The sequence below is a fragment of the Salmo trutta genome, chromosome 5, assembly GCF_901001165.1.
Source record: "Salmo trutta chromosome 5, fSalTru1.1, whole genome shotgun sequence".
In the NCBI taxonomy this organism is placed as follows: domain Eukaryota; kingdom Metazoa; phylum Chordata; class Actinopteri; order Salmoniformes; family Salmonidae; genus Salmo; species Salmo trutta.
Window position 1 is genome coordinate 17,778,232 of NC_042961.1, and position 17,578 is coordinate 17,795,809.

Here is a 17,578-nt window from a genome sequence, read left to right on the forward strand (position 1 = left end):
GTTCAGTTATCCAGAGGTGGAGCAAAGGTACATGATGACAGGCAGGCTCAGGGAGAGTTCAGTTATCCAGAGGTGGAGCAAAGGTACATGACTGCAGGCAGGCTCAGGGACAGTCGGAGTGGTCAGGCGGGCGGATACAGGGTCAGGACAGGCAAGGGTCAAAAACCAGGAGGATGATAAAAAGAGCGGCTGGACAAAGACAGGCGCTGACAGGACAAACGCTGGTAAGCTTGACAAACAAGACGACCTGGCACAGACATACAGAAAACACAGGTATAAATACCCAGAGGATAAGTAGGGAAGATGGGCGACACCTGGAGGGGGTGGAGACAAGCACAAGGACAGGTGAAACAGATCAGGGCGTGACAGTAAGTGTACAAAAACACCCCTAAAAGATCACCACTAATGTTAAACTCAATGTAAATAATATAGAGGCCTGAAAATTGGATTGGTAAATGTCATGTTTTCTATAGATAAATGAAGTAGTTCTTGCCAGTGCAAGGTCTGTGGATGACACTTCTGAGTAAATACACTTCTGCAATGAAATTATGAAAACTAAGATGTTAGTGGTTCAAAAATAAATAACCAGATATGCAAATATATTCTGAAGAAGGGAGGTATAGTACAGGTAAGAATGAAAGTCTTTAAAAAAAGGAGGTGTCCGCTGTACTGACTTTGTCCCCTGTCTGACTAAATGTTTCATAATGACATGTCAAAACAATGTTCTTTATAGAGATTGGAACAAACACGTTTTTACCTGTTGAAAGCTGGCAATACACTGCTCTTCCTCCTGTGCACCATCGTTGCTGTAGTGAAGTTAATTGAAAACTAACGATGATGATGATGATGATGCAGAGAGTGTGTGGAAACCAGAGAAATCTGTCTGGAGCAACCAAGGGACACATTTACCAACAGTTTGCACCAGGTGCAAAGCTTGCACATTTTTTCTCACCAGGAGAACACACACAAAAAAGCTAAAAACTGTCATTATTTATTTTATTAAAACTTTTATATTTCAATATTTATTTCCAGCTGGGAGTAAAAGCTAGAAATCTTCAATCTGGTCCTTTATGTTGTATGGTCATAGTGTACATGTGTCAGATTGTATCACATTGTATAATTCTACATCCAAAATCTTTCTAAACATCACACATTAACAATAAAAAATACTTGATGTGTGTACTTTAACTATTTAATCTGTACATGTTTATTCATGGTTTTATGTGAATTATACTTTCAGGTGGTGTGAAGTGAAACTCTTGACCAATGTCTTGTTGCCTGCAGTGCCTCTAACCCTTTCCTGTTGGTTGTTTCTAACTGTAATGCAACAAGTCACAGCCTAGGTATACTGTTCCATTTATAATTACCAGCTTTATAGTTGAATTGTTGGGTGGTCCTTTGCATGGGGTGATGTAAGTTTCCTTCAACAATCAGTCTTCCAGATAGATGACACAGGAACCTTGGTATAAAACTCTTGAGTAATAAAATGGAATTGCAGACAGAGATTCACATACAGAATACCTCAGTAGTCTATAGTAAAGATCTGTGTGGCGAAACAGGAGACAACGCTCCTTATACTAGTTGGTGTGGACAACCTACCGTCAATCATACCTTAACATTGTTGCATTGGATTAGATACAAATGATCTAAGATGAGAAAAACATGTCTAGACTGTGGTTTCTCACTCTACTATCTCGGCCTTGAGCCTGCGTGACTATCAGCAGGTGCAGACAATTCTCAGCCTGAGAACTAAAGCAATACATCTCCATTTACCCAGTACTTTTCCATCATTGTGCATTGCAAGCATACAAAGGTAATCACATATATACAGAAATCATGACACTGGTCTCATATAACCATGTACAGAAATCGACGTTAAACATTTGGAACTTTTAACCATTCACTTATAGGTAGTATAGTAATCATCTTCTGGGTCAGTTGGGCAAGCAGGGGGTCATAGTTGGGGTCAACATGAGTGGCATCATAGTATTCATCATAGGAGGCAGGTAAAGCCAACACCAGTAAACCAGGCATGGTCTTCTTCACTCCCCATTTACCAAGACAACAAAAAATCTAAACACAGCAAAAGCCTATCAACATAGGAACTACAAATGACAAGATACCCATTAAAATCTGACCCATAACATTTCCAAATTTCCCAGTGAACCATTTACCCATTCTGGTCAGAACATCATCGTTACTAGGGCTGAGAGTATTAGAGAGCTTAGACATATCAAGCAAGATTTTGGTCATGTTATCGGAGGAATCAGGAAGTAACATTACGCATTCGTCATCGAGGTCCAGTCCCAGGGCCTTACACTCGCCTCCCTATGCTGCCAGCAGGTAATCCAAAGCCATACGGTGCCTAGCCATAACTGCCTTAAGATTCTAGACATCCAGGGAGAGCAGGCTAAAACCCTTGTAGATCAAATTAAAATGAGCTTGTAGAGAGTAAGTCAAATTATCACTCCATATATCTAATATGGATACACCAATGCTAGTAATAATGGAGATACCAAATATCTCAGCTGGTTTAACTTCTTTGGGCTAGGGGGCAATATTTTCACGTCCGGATGAAAAGCGTACCAAGAGTAAACTGCCTGCTACTCAGGCTCAGAAGCTAGGATATGCATATTATTCGTGGATTTGGATAGAAAACACTCTGACGTTTCTAAAACTGTTTGAATGATGTCTGTGAGTATAGCAGAACTCATATGGCAGGCAAAAACCTGAGGAAAATCCAACCAGGAAGTGGGAAATCTGAGGCTTGTAGTTTTTCAAGTGATTGCCTATCCAATATACAGTGTAAATGGGGTCATATTGCACTTCCTAATGCTTCCACTAGATGTCAACAGTCTTTAGAACGTTGTTTCAGGCTTCTACTGTGAATGGGGAGAGAATAAGAGCTGTTGGAATCAGGTGTCTGGAAGAAAGGCATGAGCTCAGTCATGCGCGCAGCCTTGGGAGTGAGCTGAGTTCCTCTTCATTCCTAAAGACAAAGGAATTGTCCGGTTGGAATTTTATTCAAGATTTATGATAGAAAAACATCCTAAAGATTGATTCTATACTTCGTTTGACATGTTTCTACAAACTGTAGTATAACTTTTTAGACTTTTCGTCTGGACTTAGTAAGTACGCGCCTTGTGCATTTGAAATAGTGAACCAAACACGCAAACAAAATGGAGGTATTTGGACATAAAGATGAACTTTATCGAACAAAACTAACATTTATTGTGTAACTGGGATACCTGGGAGTGCATTCCGATGAAGATCATCAAAGGTAAGTTAATATTTATAATGCTATTTCTGACTTCTGTTGACTCTACAACATGGCGTGTATCTGTATGGCTTGTTTTGGTGTCTGAGCGATGTACTCAGATTATTGCAAGGTGTGCTTTCGCCGTGAAGCTTTTTTGAAATCTGACACAGCGGTTGCATTAAGCAGAAGTGTAGCTTTAATTCTTTGCATAACACTTGTATATTTTATCAAAGTTTATGAGAAGTATTTCTGTAAATAGATGTGGCTCTCTGCAAAATCGCCAGCGGTTTTGGAGGCAAAACATTAATGAACATAATGCGCCAAAGTCAACTTAGATTTTTGGATATAAATATGAACTTTATCAAACAAAACATACATGTATTGTGTAACATGAAGTCCTGAGTGCCATCTGATGAATATCATCAAAAGTTAGTGATTAATTTTATCTCTATTTCTGCATTTTTTGTGACTCCTCTCTTTGGCTGGAAAATGGCTGTATGTTTTTTGTGACTAGGTGCTGACCTAACATAATCGTTTGGTGTGCTTTCGCCGTAAAGCCTTTTTGAAATCGGACACTGTGGTTGGATTAACGAGAAGCTTCTCTTTAGAATGGTGTATAATACTAGTATGTTTGAGGAATTTTAATTACGAGATTTCTGTTGTTTGAATTTGGCGCCCTGCAATTTCACTGGCTGTTGTCAAATCAATCCAGTTGGCGGGATTAGAGCCCTACGAAGTTTTAAGGACATGGCCATACGCCTCATTGTTAATTGGAATCAACCTTTTCATAGGTGTGGAAATGGGATCAGTGGAACGGTTAGTTAGTATAGCAGAGGCGGGGACTGAGAGCATTGGTAAGATAGTTTCACAAAGGAAACAACACCCGCGCCAGTTATTTGGAATTACCAGATCACCTCTAATTACACTGGCTCTGCTTGTCTTTTGCCCTCCTCATAAAATACAACATTCCACAGACCTGATCTGTCTCTGTCATTGGTCTACCCATGGAACCAAACAACTCTCTCATGGATTTGGGTTTAGACAAAATGAACACCGCAGTCCTGTTCGGGGACACTTTTCTACCTAAGTCTCGAACAAACTTTACCCACGTGTTGACAGGGCCGGCTTCACCCACACAAACAAGTAGTCTTGCCCTTCATTTTTTTCAAGTCTTTGGTTTCGACTCACATCACAGATTTGGACCCAGTCTCCAATCTCCACAGGCAGGTAGTCGGGGTCCTCACCTGGTACCTCCTCCTGAGCGTTCCTAGTGTGAGAGTGGAGAGATCTGACAATAGTAGTTAGCTACTTCATGTACTCCAAGTGTTCTATTTCAGCTAGAGTGAGGTCTATTTGTCTGTCAGTCATGGGTCTGTGTGTGGGAACATTCATGGGTCTTCCTGTCAACATTTCATGTGTTGTACACTCCAGGCCTTTATAACACTACTGCACATTTTCATTAACACCAGTGGTAAACAATCCACCCAAGATTTCTTGGTGGAGTGGCATGCCTTAGCTAACCCTTGTTTAATGGATTGGTTAGCTCTCGCGGTAACCCCATTTCTCTGGGGTTACCACAGCATTCTGCAGCTATACGCCATTCCATTTGGTTTGCGCTTAGTAGGACTATCATTTGTTTTTCAACAGGACAATGACCTAACACACCTCCAGGCTGTGTCAGGGCTTTTTGACCAAGAAGGAGAGTGATGGAGTGCTGCATCAGATGACCTGGCCTCACCCGATCTCAACCGAATTGAGATGTTTTATGATGAGTTGGACAGCAGAGTGAAGGAAAAGCAGCCAACAAGTGCTCAGCATATATGAGAACTCCTTCAAAACTGTTGGAAAAGCATTCCAGGTGAAGCTGGTTGAGAGAATGCCAAGAGTTTGCAAAGTTGTCATCAAGGCAAAGGGTGTCTACTTTGAAGAATCTAAAATCTAAAATATATTTTGATTTGTTTAACACTTTTTTGGTTACTACATGATTCCATATGTGTTATTTCATAGTTTTGATGTCTTCACTATTATTCTACAATGTAGAAAATATGGCAAATAAAAAAAACACTTGAATGAGTAGGTGTGTCCAAACTTTTGACTGGTACTGTATATGTTTAATGACAAACGGTTTATGCAGGATTAATTTTACACAAACATTTTATGCAGGATACATTTTTTGACATTTTCAAGGTTGTACTACAGTAGCACAGTATCAGAACAACCATTCAGAGTATGTTTCAATAAAAAATATTCCAATAACTTCAACTCAGTTATTTTCAAACAGCACTATTAATTAATTGTAACTAGAGATTATCTTTTTAGTTTAGGGGTGTAGTATGACAAAGATAAGTATGATTTTAATGGTCAAAGTGTTGCCTCTGATCATGGCTAGACTTGGGTGTGGCAACATCAGCACTTACGATTGATATCTCAGTCATTATCTGCTGTCACAACCACATTTTGCCAAATTGTTTTTATTTTTTACATTGCAAAGTAATTTGGCTGATCAGCTGGTGGGACTTGTTTTGTAAAGTATTTTTGTTGTTGCTGTTGTATCTACAGATACACAGAGTGTGTCCACAGTGAGCCATGTGTATGTAAATCAAGGAGGCTCCATCACAATCCCATGTCTCTATAATCAGATATCGTAGGTATGATGCCTGGTTCCCTCCAGACATGATGCTTGGCGTTCAGGCCAGAGAGTTCCATCTCGGTTTTATCAGACCAGAGAATCTTGAATTTTCATGGTCAGAGTCCTTTAGGTGCCTTTTGGCAAACTCCAAGCGGGCTGTCATGTGGCATTTACTGAGGAGTGGCTTCCGTTTGGCCACTCTACCATAAAGTACTGATTGGTGGAGTGCTGCATAGAGGGTTGTCCTTCTGGAAGGTTCTCCCATCTCCGCAGAGGAACCATGGAGCTCTGTCAGAGTACTCTTCTCCCTGACCAAGGCCCTTCTCCACCGATTGCTTAGTTTGGCTGGGAAGCCAGATCTAGGAAGAGTCTAAATGGTTTCGGCGGAAACCTCATGGCTTGGTTTTTGCTCTGACATGCACTGTCAACTCTGGGAGCTTATATAGACAGGTGTCTGCCTTTCCAAATAATGTCCAATCAATTGAATTTACCACAGGTGGACTCCAATCAATTGTAGAAACATCTCAAGGATGATCAATGGAAACAGGAGGCACCTGACCTCAATTTTCGAGTCTCATAGCAAAGGGTCTGAAATCTTACGAAATACATTTGCAACAAAAAAAACTGTTTTCACTTTGTCATTATGGGATATTGTGTGTAGATTGATGAGGGAAAAAACAATGTAATCCATTTTAGAATAAGGTTGTAACGTAACAAAATGTGGAAAAAGTGAAGGGTTCTGAATACTTTGCAAATGCGCTGTATGTTACTCCTTGGCAGTGTTATCAAAAAGCACAACATTGATTTTCACTGCTACGCGGGCGATACGCAACTTTACGTTTCTGTGTCACCAGAAGATTTTAGCTCCACAAATAAATTATTAGACTGTATTAGTGATTCAAATATTTGGATTTCTCACAACTTTCTCCAGCTAAATCACGACAAGACCGTGGCACTTATTATTGGTGCCAAAGCACAGAGAGAGAATCTGGCCTCACATTTTTATTCACGGGCAATAAAGATAAAACACCAGGTCTAAAACTTAGGTGTCATTTTAGATTCTGAACTAAATTTCAAAATACACATTAGAAATTTGACCAAAATAGCTTTTTACCACCTGAGGAACATTGCGAAGGTGCGGCCGTTTCTATCTCAGGCTGATACAGAGAGACTCATCCGTGCTTTTATTAAAAGCAGGCTTGACTACTGTAATGCTCTCCTGTCTGGTCTGCCTAAGACATCCATTGGTCAACATCAAAAGATACAGAATGCTTCAGCACGGGCACTGACCAAGACTAGATGGAGAGCACACATTACACCGGTTTTAAAGTCTCTGCACTGGCTGCCTGTGAGTTTTTGAACTCATTTTAAGATTCTTCTATTGGTTTTCAAGTCAATCCACGATTGTGCACCCCAATACATATCAGACATGCTTTTAAGTTATGAACCCATAACTGAAGTCGGCTCCTCTCCTTGTTCGGGCGGCGTTCGGCGGTCGATGTCACCGGCTTTCTAGCCATCGCCGCTCCATTTTTCATGTATCCATTTGTTTTGTCTTGTTCCCTGCACACCTGATTTTCATTCCCCAATCAATTCATATCTATTTATTCCTCGGTTCCCCATCATGTCTTTGTGTAGGATTGTTTGTGTTACATGTATTTTGATATTGTGGATATTGTTACGAGCATTACTTTTTGTCTATGTTCCATGTTTTGGGCACATTTTATGTTATTTTTGTGCTGTCATTTTGACCGGAATAAAAAGTGTCACGTCTGCTCCCACTCTTCCCTCCCCTGGAGCTTGAGGGCGTCAGGCTGCCCTGCATCACGCACACCTGCTTTCCCTCGTCACGTGCATCAGCGTTATTGGACTCATCTGGACTCATTCATCATCTGTTTATTTCCTCCACTATATTTGTCGGTTCCCCAGCTCTGTTCCCTGCTGCTTCCTTGTCTTTTGTTTGTATAACTATTTTATTGACACTGTTCCTGTCTCGTGCCATGGCTGTTATTCATTAAATGTTTTACTCCCCGTACCTGCATCGTCTCTCCAGCGTCATTCCATGTGACAATTGCATTCATGTCTAAAATGTTCTATATAAAAAAATCTTGATTTGATTTGGTATCAGTGATACAGAAAATCTTAAATAAGATTAAACACAATAATCATGAAAAAACTGTTATTGAGAGAGAATTTAACTAGGACTATGAAATACTGAAAGATTTTTTTATGTTATTATTTTATAGCTTGATTAACACTCTGGGACATGGTAAAAATTCTACTTCCACGGAATATATTTTTTTAATGCATTTTTGTGTTTTTAAGGTAAAGGACACCTGCCTTTCTATTTAAAGCCTTTTGGAATCCACATTTTACACTGTTTTACACTGAATAAGAAGTGATTTTTCCTGACACCAGAAAAGGCACCACAATGTAGGAATGACCCAAGTAGCAAATTGACATTTTACATATCTGTACCATTGTAACTCATTCGATGGCTATAGCAAGGGTGTAATGGGTTGAATGAAGCAATATGACATACACTATTTATAAAGATCTGTGAGAATATGGATCAGCAATACTAACAGGTTCTTCTTAGCAGTAACACCAGTGAAGGCTGCATTCGTAGCTCATTACTATCAGACAGGAACAGACCAACACAGGACTCAGCAGTTAATACATGAGATTATCAGTGTATTGAGGATGGGGAATAAACTACAAATAATCATCATATAAACAAGCATACTGTATGTATTAGCAGACGTTTTACAACATTTTGACAATTTCAGGTTTTCAACATCAGTGAACACACAAGGTCTTGCACAGGGCACTGGTTGCATTATGTCTTTAAAACAGGAAGAGTTAAGGAAGGAAGTAGTCAGTTGCCTGGGTGCCTTAGTCCCTGACACAGCAGTTTGCCCGTACAAACATAAATACTACCAGTCTTTTTCTCTCATCCACTCATGGCTCCACATCTCCTCCTTGTCATGCGCATCCTTTTCTTCCTCACTGGACTCTCAGGTAAGTGAGGGAAGACATTTTGTTGTTTGATATTATTAGTCTTACTTCCTCCAAGTCAGATACTGAGACTGAGTACACGCTGAAAGTCATAACACTTGTAATGTTCTGTCTACTTTGCCCACAGACATTGTAGTCACATTATGGATTTCAGTATTAGGGTGGCAGGTAGCCTAGTGGTTACAGTGTTGGGCCAGTAACTGATAGGTTGCTAGATCGAAACCCTGAGCTGACAAGGTAAAATTCTGTCATTCTTCCCCTGAATAAGGCAGTTTACCCACTGTTCCTAATTGACTTGCCTAGTAAAAAAAAGGTTACATTTTGTGGTCAGGTGATCAATGAGTGCTGTTTTCAATAATTTATCTGGTGAAACAGTTGTACTTTTCAATAGTTCTACATTTATAGTTGTTGCAAAACACATAAATAAGACATCAAGTAAAAGAGAATTAACATATTATTAAGAAATAGAAAATAAAAAGTTCCTGTGTCTAACAATATGAATATTAACAACTGTGCTTGTGACTTATTTTGCACAAACATTTTTGTGGGATTAAATGTACTACAGTAGATATCAAGAACATCCAGTCAAATGTTTTACTATATACTAATTTATTAAACAGAAATGTTAATTGAAACCAGAGATTGTCTCCATAGTTTAAGGGTGTAGTAATTTCCATGTCAAAGCTACTTTAATTGTTGCCTCTGTACTCATGGCTGGACTTTGGCGTGACAACATCAGCACTTACATGTATCAATTACTGTCTGGTGTCACAAACACAATTTGCCAAATTTTCTACAAAAGTCACAACTTCAAGAATTATGTCAAATTGTTTGGTTGATCATCTAATGGGACTTATGAGCAGCTGGATAAAATGAAAGTATTTAAATCTGTTCTCTGTTGTTGTGTCAACAGATACACAGAGTGTGTCCACAGTGAGTCATGTGTCTGTAAAGCAAGGAGGCTCCATCACCATCCCATGTCTCTATGATCTGAGATATAGTAACAATGTGAAATACTGGTGTAGGGGATATTATTGGTTAGGTTGCTCTACTGTAGTGCGCACTGACCATCCTAAGACCAGTGGCAATACTTCAATCTCTGACGACATCAACCAGCGAGTCTTCACTGTGACCATGAGACGTCTTAGTTCTAGTGATTCTGATTATTACTGGTGTATTGTGGAGAGGAAGAATGAGGCAGATGATGGGGTTAGTCTGCAGATATCTGTTACTCCAGGTAAGATCCAAACACTGCTGTGTCCATTAAACCAGAATTAATAGTAGTGCTCAGTAATGTCTCTTAAAGTAATGTCCCATAATAGTCGTGTTGATGAGTGTGTTACTTTTCCCTCTACAAAGCAGTCATACATATTTTCACCAAATTAAATCCATAGAGGATATTATATTGGTAGACTACATCTCTGTGCAGTTCCTGGGTCAGGACAGACAGTGTGTTTGATAGAATCACATGTTGCTGTATCATCATCAAACACACTGTCTGTTCTGTACGCTCTAGTCTATATCTATTGTACATACTATCAGTGACTGAACCAGTGTTTCAACATACACTTTCTCAGTGTTATATGAATATCAATGATGACTAGGTAGTCGCCAATATATATATTGGTGTATTCTTTGTCAGACTCATCCAATCACAGCCTCTATCATTGTGTTCAGGTACTCCAGAACTCTATGTGGACCAACAAGAGCTGACTGGAGTTGTAGGAGGGAGTGTCACCATGCTCTGTTACTATAGTAAACTTGGAGGCAGCGGGAGGTGGTGCAGGATGGGAGGCTCTTGTGTGGCTGTGGGACATTCTGTGGATTTAGATGGAACATTTGTGAAGTTAGTGCAGGAGCAGAGAGAAACCACCAATGGTTATGTCTTAATGGTGACTATGAGTGGATTGATGATGGAGAACACTGGCTGGTACAGGTGTGAAAAGGGAAAACTACAGATGCCTGTTCATGTCACTGTCAATCAACCATCCACAACACAGAGCACCATCACAAGTAAGTACAGAGCAATCCCATATAACCAAGTATGATTCTCTTTTAATCATCCAGTGTTGTTAGAGATTAAGGAACATTGAAATGCCTTTTCTGAAACAAAGTGGAAATCTCTGGACCACACATTCCCTTGGGAGGATCCTGTCAGTCATGTTAAAAATCATTGAGCAAATGAACATTCTTTATACAACTTTTGATCATGTCTATCACCTAGATTTGAAATGAGTACTGAAAATGTTAAGAATTGGATTCAAATGCGTGTCACACGTTAGCTAAGGAAGCCTGATAGTGATTAGTTTCAATCAACATCACAATTACCTGGTTTTAATAATATCAATCTTAATGATACACCAGTCAGTTTATTGAAGCTACTTTATCATTTCTGCCTCTCACAGCAACACAAGCTCCAAACACTCACCAAATGTCACTAACCAGTTCTGAGTTTAACACTTGTCCTCCCACAGTTACCCCTTCTGTTACAAACCGTGACAATGTTGTAACTAATGAGAACACAGATGCGAAGCACCAGAGGTCAGTATTCATTCTTCTGTATTTTCCTCACTGTTAGTCATCCCAAAAGTTGATGATAGTGTAAGGGTGTGGGGGCCAAGGCTATTAGAGTAAATAGAAACAAATCATGAAAAAAATATTTAGTCAACTTATAACAAAAAAACATTTAACACACCTGTTTAAAAAACTAAAACTATACTGAAATTATTTTGTTTGACTCCAAGCCATCTAAAATATAATAGAAATAATTACGATCATGTTCAGATTTAGTTTTTTGGCAAAAATTAAATGGGGTTTTCAATGTTGTTTTAAAGCTCCTGAATCTGACGGGTCACATTGAGATTGACTTCCCTTTAAAAGTAAACTCTGCAAAATGTTGTTGCCACCAGCAGCACTGCTGATATTGGTCGCGTTCCCCTGCTCAGACATTACATGTATCAACCAATGGTAGCGTGCAATGTCATCGACTGTGCAGTCAGACACCAGATTGCTATAACATGTCAGTCGTATTCCAATGCTCATACGTTGCTGACGCCTGCCAGATCTTACAACACCTGGATAGGTATTTTACGTACATGTTATCTCACCTGACCACATCGTATGGTATAACAGTCTGGTGCCTGACTGCACAGTCGATGACGTGGCATGAATCTATTGGTTGATAGAGCCTGTAAGTAAGCATTTCACTGTAAGGTCTACACCTGTTGTATTCGGCGCACGTGACAAATAAACTTTGATTTGATACATGCAATGTCTGAGCAGGGGAATGCGGCCATGATGTGGTTGGCTGATATGTAAAATAACTTTCAAGGTGTTGCAAGTTCTGGCAATCACACAGAGTTTCTGCCCATGTGCACGGGTGCGCTTCACGCTACTACAACGTCGTAGCTACTAGACCAAAACTACTGAGAAGTTTAGCCTCTCGCTACAATGTTCCTGGTTGTTGCGGCTATTGACACACTACTACTGTTTACTGTGTGCATCTCTGTCATCTCGCTGAGTCTACCTTTAAACCCAACCTAACCTACGACCTGACCCATCACCTTGTGCATTACTGTCCCACAGTTGCAAGAAGTGACATCCCCAAAAACCACAACACTATACAACACATAAACAGCCCCTAACCTCCCATGCGTTGGCTACTTTCTGTCCCTAACACTACACCTGAATCTAAGTAATATAAAAAATAAATGTTAAAGTTTGTATTAACCTAAAACGAAATAAAATTTGTAAATCAGATCTGAAACTAACTGAAACTAAACTGAATTTCAAATAAAAATATTAAAACAAATAGAAATAAAAACTAATATCAAAACACAAAACTATAATAACCTTGGTGGAGACAACTGTGACTAGCAAGGCTGATCAGACCAGAGACCAGTGTCAGGGTTAACAATATTAACTGTAGTTCTCCACATTACAAAACTATAATAACCTTGGTGGAGACAACTGTGACTAGCAAGGCTGATCAGACCAGAGACCAGTGTCAGGGTAAACAATATTAACTGTAGTTCTCCACATTACAAAACTATAATAACCTTGGTGGAGACACCTGTGACTAGCAAGGCTGATCAGACCAGAGTCAGGGTTAACAATAATAACTGTAGTTCCCCAAATTACAAAAATAAATCTGTCAGTTTCATTTTCAGATAAAGAAAAATGTATACAAAATGAAACATCTTCCTTAAATGTTCTTGCTTAAGCATTTACCACTATGCCTGTGGTTATCTATATATTACATTTTATTTTATATTCCAGTTTACTGGAAGTCCTGTTCATTCCTTTGAGCCTGTTGGTGGTGTTGATAGCTGTTACCTTGGTCACATGGAAGATGTTGAGAAAACATAGTAAGTATTTGTTAAGATGATGTAAGAAAAATGGTAATGTTTATGACTAATGTCATTTGCAGGAATATTATAAATACAGTAGAGTTGTTGCTTCTACAAATTAAAGGTTTGACATGAAAGATCATTAGTACGGTCATCCTCTTTTCTTTATATCAGAGGACAAGAAGGCAAAGGACCAACCCCCAAACACCTCAGTAGTAAGCTATGATCATGTTATCTTCTCACTCATCTGTTCCTTTCTCTTCTTGATATTCTAGGGCTCTCCGGTTAGTAGTTAGTCATAACTAACACTTTATAACTCGATCTCTTACAGTATGTGAATATTAAAATAAACAGTTTAAAGATAACTTTAAGTTTTTTATTTAGTCTTGCACTAAGTGTACATCTTTGACCAGAACAGACCAACCCCCAAACACCTCAGTAGTAATGTCACGATCCTCGTATTCTCCCTCATCGGAAGATATGTCGAAATCACTTGATGACCAATACGCAGCAGGTTGACTGTTCCACATCATATTTATTATAGATGGAAACGACAAAACAAAATAAACACGCAAAAGCGAAAGGTGACAGTTTCACAGGAGAAACGAAACCCTGTGCAAAATACAATTACCCACAAATACCAAACACAAACACACCCCACTATATGGGACTCTCAATCAAAGGCAGATAGACAACACCTGCCTTCAACTGAGAGTCCCAACCCCAATTAACCAAACATAGACATACACCTACACATAGAAAACCTAACCTAGAACCTAACCCAACACTCACAACCCCACTATACCATAACCAAACATAACTCTGCCACGTCCTGACCAAATATAATACAAAAATACCTAAGTATATGGTCAGGACGTGACAAGTAAGCTATGATCATCTTATCTTCTCACTCATCTGTTCCTTTCTCTTCTTGATATTCTAGGGCTCGCTTTGGTTAGTAGTTAGTCATAACTAACACTTTATAACCCGATCTCTTACAGTATGTGAATATTTTAAAAAAACAGTTTAAAGATAACTTTAAGTTTTTTATTTAGTCTTGCACTAAGTGTACATCTTTGACCAGAACAGACGTCCTCAAATCACTCACCACAACTACTGACACTTGAACAATAACACATTTTGTGTTATCACTGGAGAAAAATGAAACAGCAAAACATTTTCTAATTCATGTCAGTATGCATGAGGTACAACATCCTTCTATAACATATTGTAAAAACATTGTTTGATGTTAACAAGGTTTGTGTTTCATTCCTTCGGCAGCCTGCTGACCCTGAGCATGACATTACCTACAGCACTGTGAGTCACATCAGAGGAACAACACAACAGGTTGAACCAAACCCCTTTGACCGAATCCCCTCCAACACAACCTAAACCCTCTGTAACCAAACTTAAGCCCCCCCCCTTCAAACTCAACCCAAACCAACTCCAAGTGAATGTCAACAGTGTGTCTCTCTCTGAGATGATGTGATCATGTTACTCTCTGTCCTTCATCAAACAGGACCTAAACCCTGAGAGCCACAGTGACTTGTACAGCACTGTGATTCCTAAGCAGCACAGGACAGCACAAAGGGTACATTTAAAACTAAATAAACACAAGCATTGCTGGTCTTGTAGAGTTGTTATGTCTTGAAAAGCAGAACTTATTGACAGCTGTAATGTATTGTAGAATGTCAAATGGATGTACATTTTTTCGGAATATCTCCTTGTGTAACAGGACTCATTTCCTGATGATGCAGTGACATACAGCACTGTGGTCACCAAGAACAAGACCCAACCAAATGTAGGCCTACATAAAAATTGATGACTTGATGACTTGACTAACTTATTCGTGCCTGTATGTGTCTACTGTTACTGCATCAATACAGAAGTCACTGTATATCACCATTAAAACTGTGTGTGACTGCGTGTGTGACTGCGTGTGTGACTGCGCGTGTGACTGCGCGTGTGACTGCGCGTGTGACTGCGCGTGTGACTGCGCGTGTGACTGTGCGTGTGACTGCGCTTGTGTTCCTCCCCTCTTACAGGCAGCAGAACCAGATGATGTGGTCTATAGCACAGTGGCCCAACACCAGAGATAGGTCTGTGTAAAGCATTAACATAACTCTTCAGTCATGCAGCATGTTTGCCTTTTCATTTGCTGTCATCTTTTAACTTCGTCTGACAACATGTTGCTATGATTGTGAATCCAGTAGGAAACCATACTGCACACAAATGATGGTTTTAGGTGAGTGACTAAAGGTTCACTTTCTCTCCAGCAGGGGAAAGCAGCACAGCAGTGACTGAATTAAATCCTTGGTCCCAAAGATCCAGACAAGCTTTATGGGGATAATACTGGAGGATCTCAGTGTACTAAGAGATCAGAACAGAAGTGTCCAGATTGACAGTAAAACATATACTTTTATTTGTCACCCCCTGCCCCAACCATTTGTCCTAATTATTTTTATTGGTCTCTTTTTCAAGGATGAATCGAAATGTACAGAATGGTTATGTGGAGGGAAATGGGGGACAGTAATGCTTTTTCAATTTCAGTCAAGGGGAGGGTTCAGTATTTTTAATTCTAGTCCAGGGGAGGGTCATATAATTTGTAATTTAGCAAATTTCAATATTTCACAGTATTTTAGAATTAGTTGCTTATTAGGCTGTGTGTGCCGGATGCCGCCCCTCATCTCTGATTTTCCACTGGGCGCGCAATATCAAGTTCCCTTATAGGCTATTAAATGTGTGCATGCTCGGAGAAGCACAGAGCAACATTATATTTCTAAGATACCGTAGCAGCTGGGATGGTGTAAATAAAACACACTGCAATGGATATTCTAACCCTGAGCCCCGGATGCTCTGCTCTTGCTAAACAAATACTTTTTTTGTGGGCTGCCTTACCAATGGCTGTGTTGTGTTGGCCTTCAGCGGCAGTTCATGAGGAGAGTCAAAGGAGTTTTTGCTTTGATTATGCCTTTCTTTGAGAAGGAGAGCACTAAGAGGAGGAGGACTGGAGATGACTTGATACTACTATAAATTATTTGACTAAAAACAAAATGTTCCTGGCCAATGATGTATTTATCAGAGTTATTGACCTCACAATAAACCAGATTGGAGTCATTTACATTTGGCTGCTGACACTTGAAGCAGCAGCTGCGGCACAAACATTTGGAAATGGAAAGCTCATGGTGCCGGAAGTAGGCAAATTCAGTCTTCGTTTAAATTAGACTTTACTAACAACAAGAGGGCTCTGTGTTGGAGCCCATTTCTTCCTAGTTTAGAAATAAGAGTTAGACCTACCTGTTTGACAGATGGAATTAGGCTATATGCTGTTATATCCAAAGATTTATTAGTCAATTCCTCCACCCACCATACACTCTTTAAATAGCCTACCTCTATGTCAGTGATGAACTGTTATGTTAAAACCGAGACTCAAATTGCAGGGTATGAGAGGGATTGCCATAATCCTACCTTTTATTAAAGAAAATGGCAAAAAGCACAGGCCTAGCCCTTGTTAGCTTAAGATTTTGAAGAAAATAAAACAGATCTGATTATATAAAGTGATCCACAAAAGCGCTTTGGTCAGCAATGCTTTATCCTAGAAACAAGCTGTAAAATACGCGGGAAATACGTGATACTGATGCATATGGGGATACTGTATCATTGTTTAATTTCTTTGACATTCAGAGGCTAAGCTACAACCTATAGTCGAGGAGACAAAAAAAGACTTTGCTTGGTAATTTAATTTTGTCACTATCAATTGAGTTAGCTATTCACTTTTTGTACAGTAGAAGATGTTTAAACCCAGTCAGCTTTTAGGGAAAGACTTGTAACCTTCAGTTAAAATGTACATTTGTCTGCGTTGGTACAGTTCCATGTAGAACTGAGGATCTGAGGACCCATGCCAAATATTTTCAGTCTCCTGAGGGGGAATAGGTTTTGTCGTGCCCTCATCATGACTGTTTTGGTGTGCTTGGACCATGTTAGTTTGTTGGTGATGTGGACGCCAAGGAACTTGAAGCGCTCAACCTGCTCCACTACAGCCCCATTGATGAGAATGGGGGCGTGCTCGGTCCTCCTTTTCCTGTAGTCCACAATCATCTCCTTTGTCTTGATCATGTTGCGGGAGAGGTTGTTGTCCTTGCACCACACGGTCAGGCCTCTGACCTCCTCCCTATATGCAGTCTCGTTGCTATAGTATAACCCGCCAGCTGTATGTTCTTAATGTCGTCGTTCAGCCACAACTCGGTGAAACATAAGATAATACAGTTTTTAATGTCCCGTTGGTAGGATAAACGTGCTTTCAGTTCGTCCCATTTATTTTCC

At 39.7% G+C, this 17,578-nt stretch overlaps 1 protein-coding gene across 3 annotated transcripts; it reads left to right on the plus strand.

Annotated features, from left to right (window-relative positions):
- The first annotated feature begins 8,782 nt into the window (after positions 1-8,782).
- Positions 8,783-16,778, plus strand: LOC115193776 (polymeric immunoglobulin receptor). 3 transcript variants are annotated; one of them, XM_029752747.1, is made up of 11 exons: positions 8,783-8,909; positions 9,820-10,143; positions 10,584-10,919; positions 11,381-11,447; positions 13,185-13,273; positions 13,430-13,470; positions 14,537-14,602; positions 14,775-14,846; positions 14,991-15,056; positions 15,301-15,354; positions 15,532-16,778. In XM_029752747.1, the coding sequence occupies exons 1-10, from the start codon at positions 8,852-8,854 to the stop codon at positions 15,352-15,354; spliced, it is 1,173 nt and encodes a 390-aa protein (XP_029608607.1). In that variant the 5' UTR covers positions 8,783-8,851; the 3' UTR covers positions 15,532-16,778. The 3 variants fall into 3 exon arrangements, with proteins under 3 accessions (XP_029608607.1, XP_029608608.1, XP_029608609.1); XM_029752748.1 differs by having other exon boundaries at positions 15,535-16,778; XM_029752749.1 differs by having other exon boundaries at positions 14,537-14,572.
- Positions 16,779-17,578: the final 800 nt, after the last annotated feature.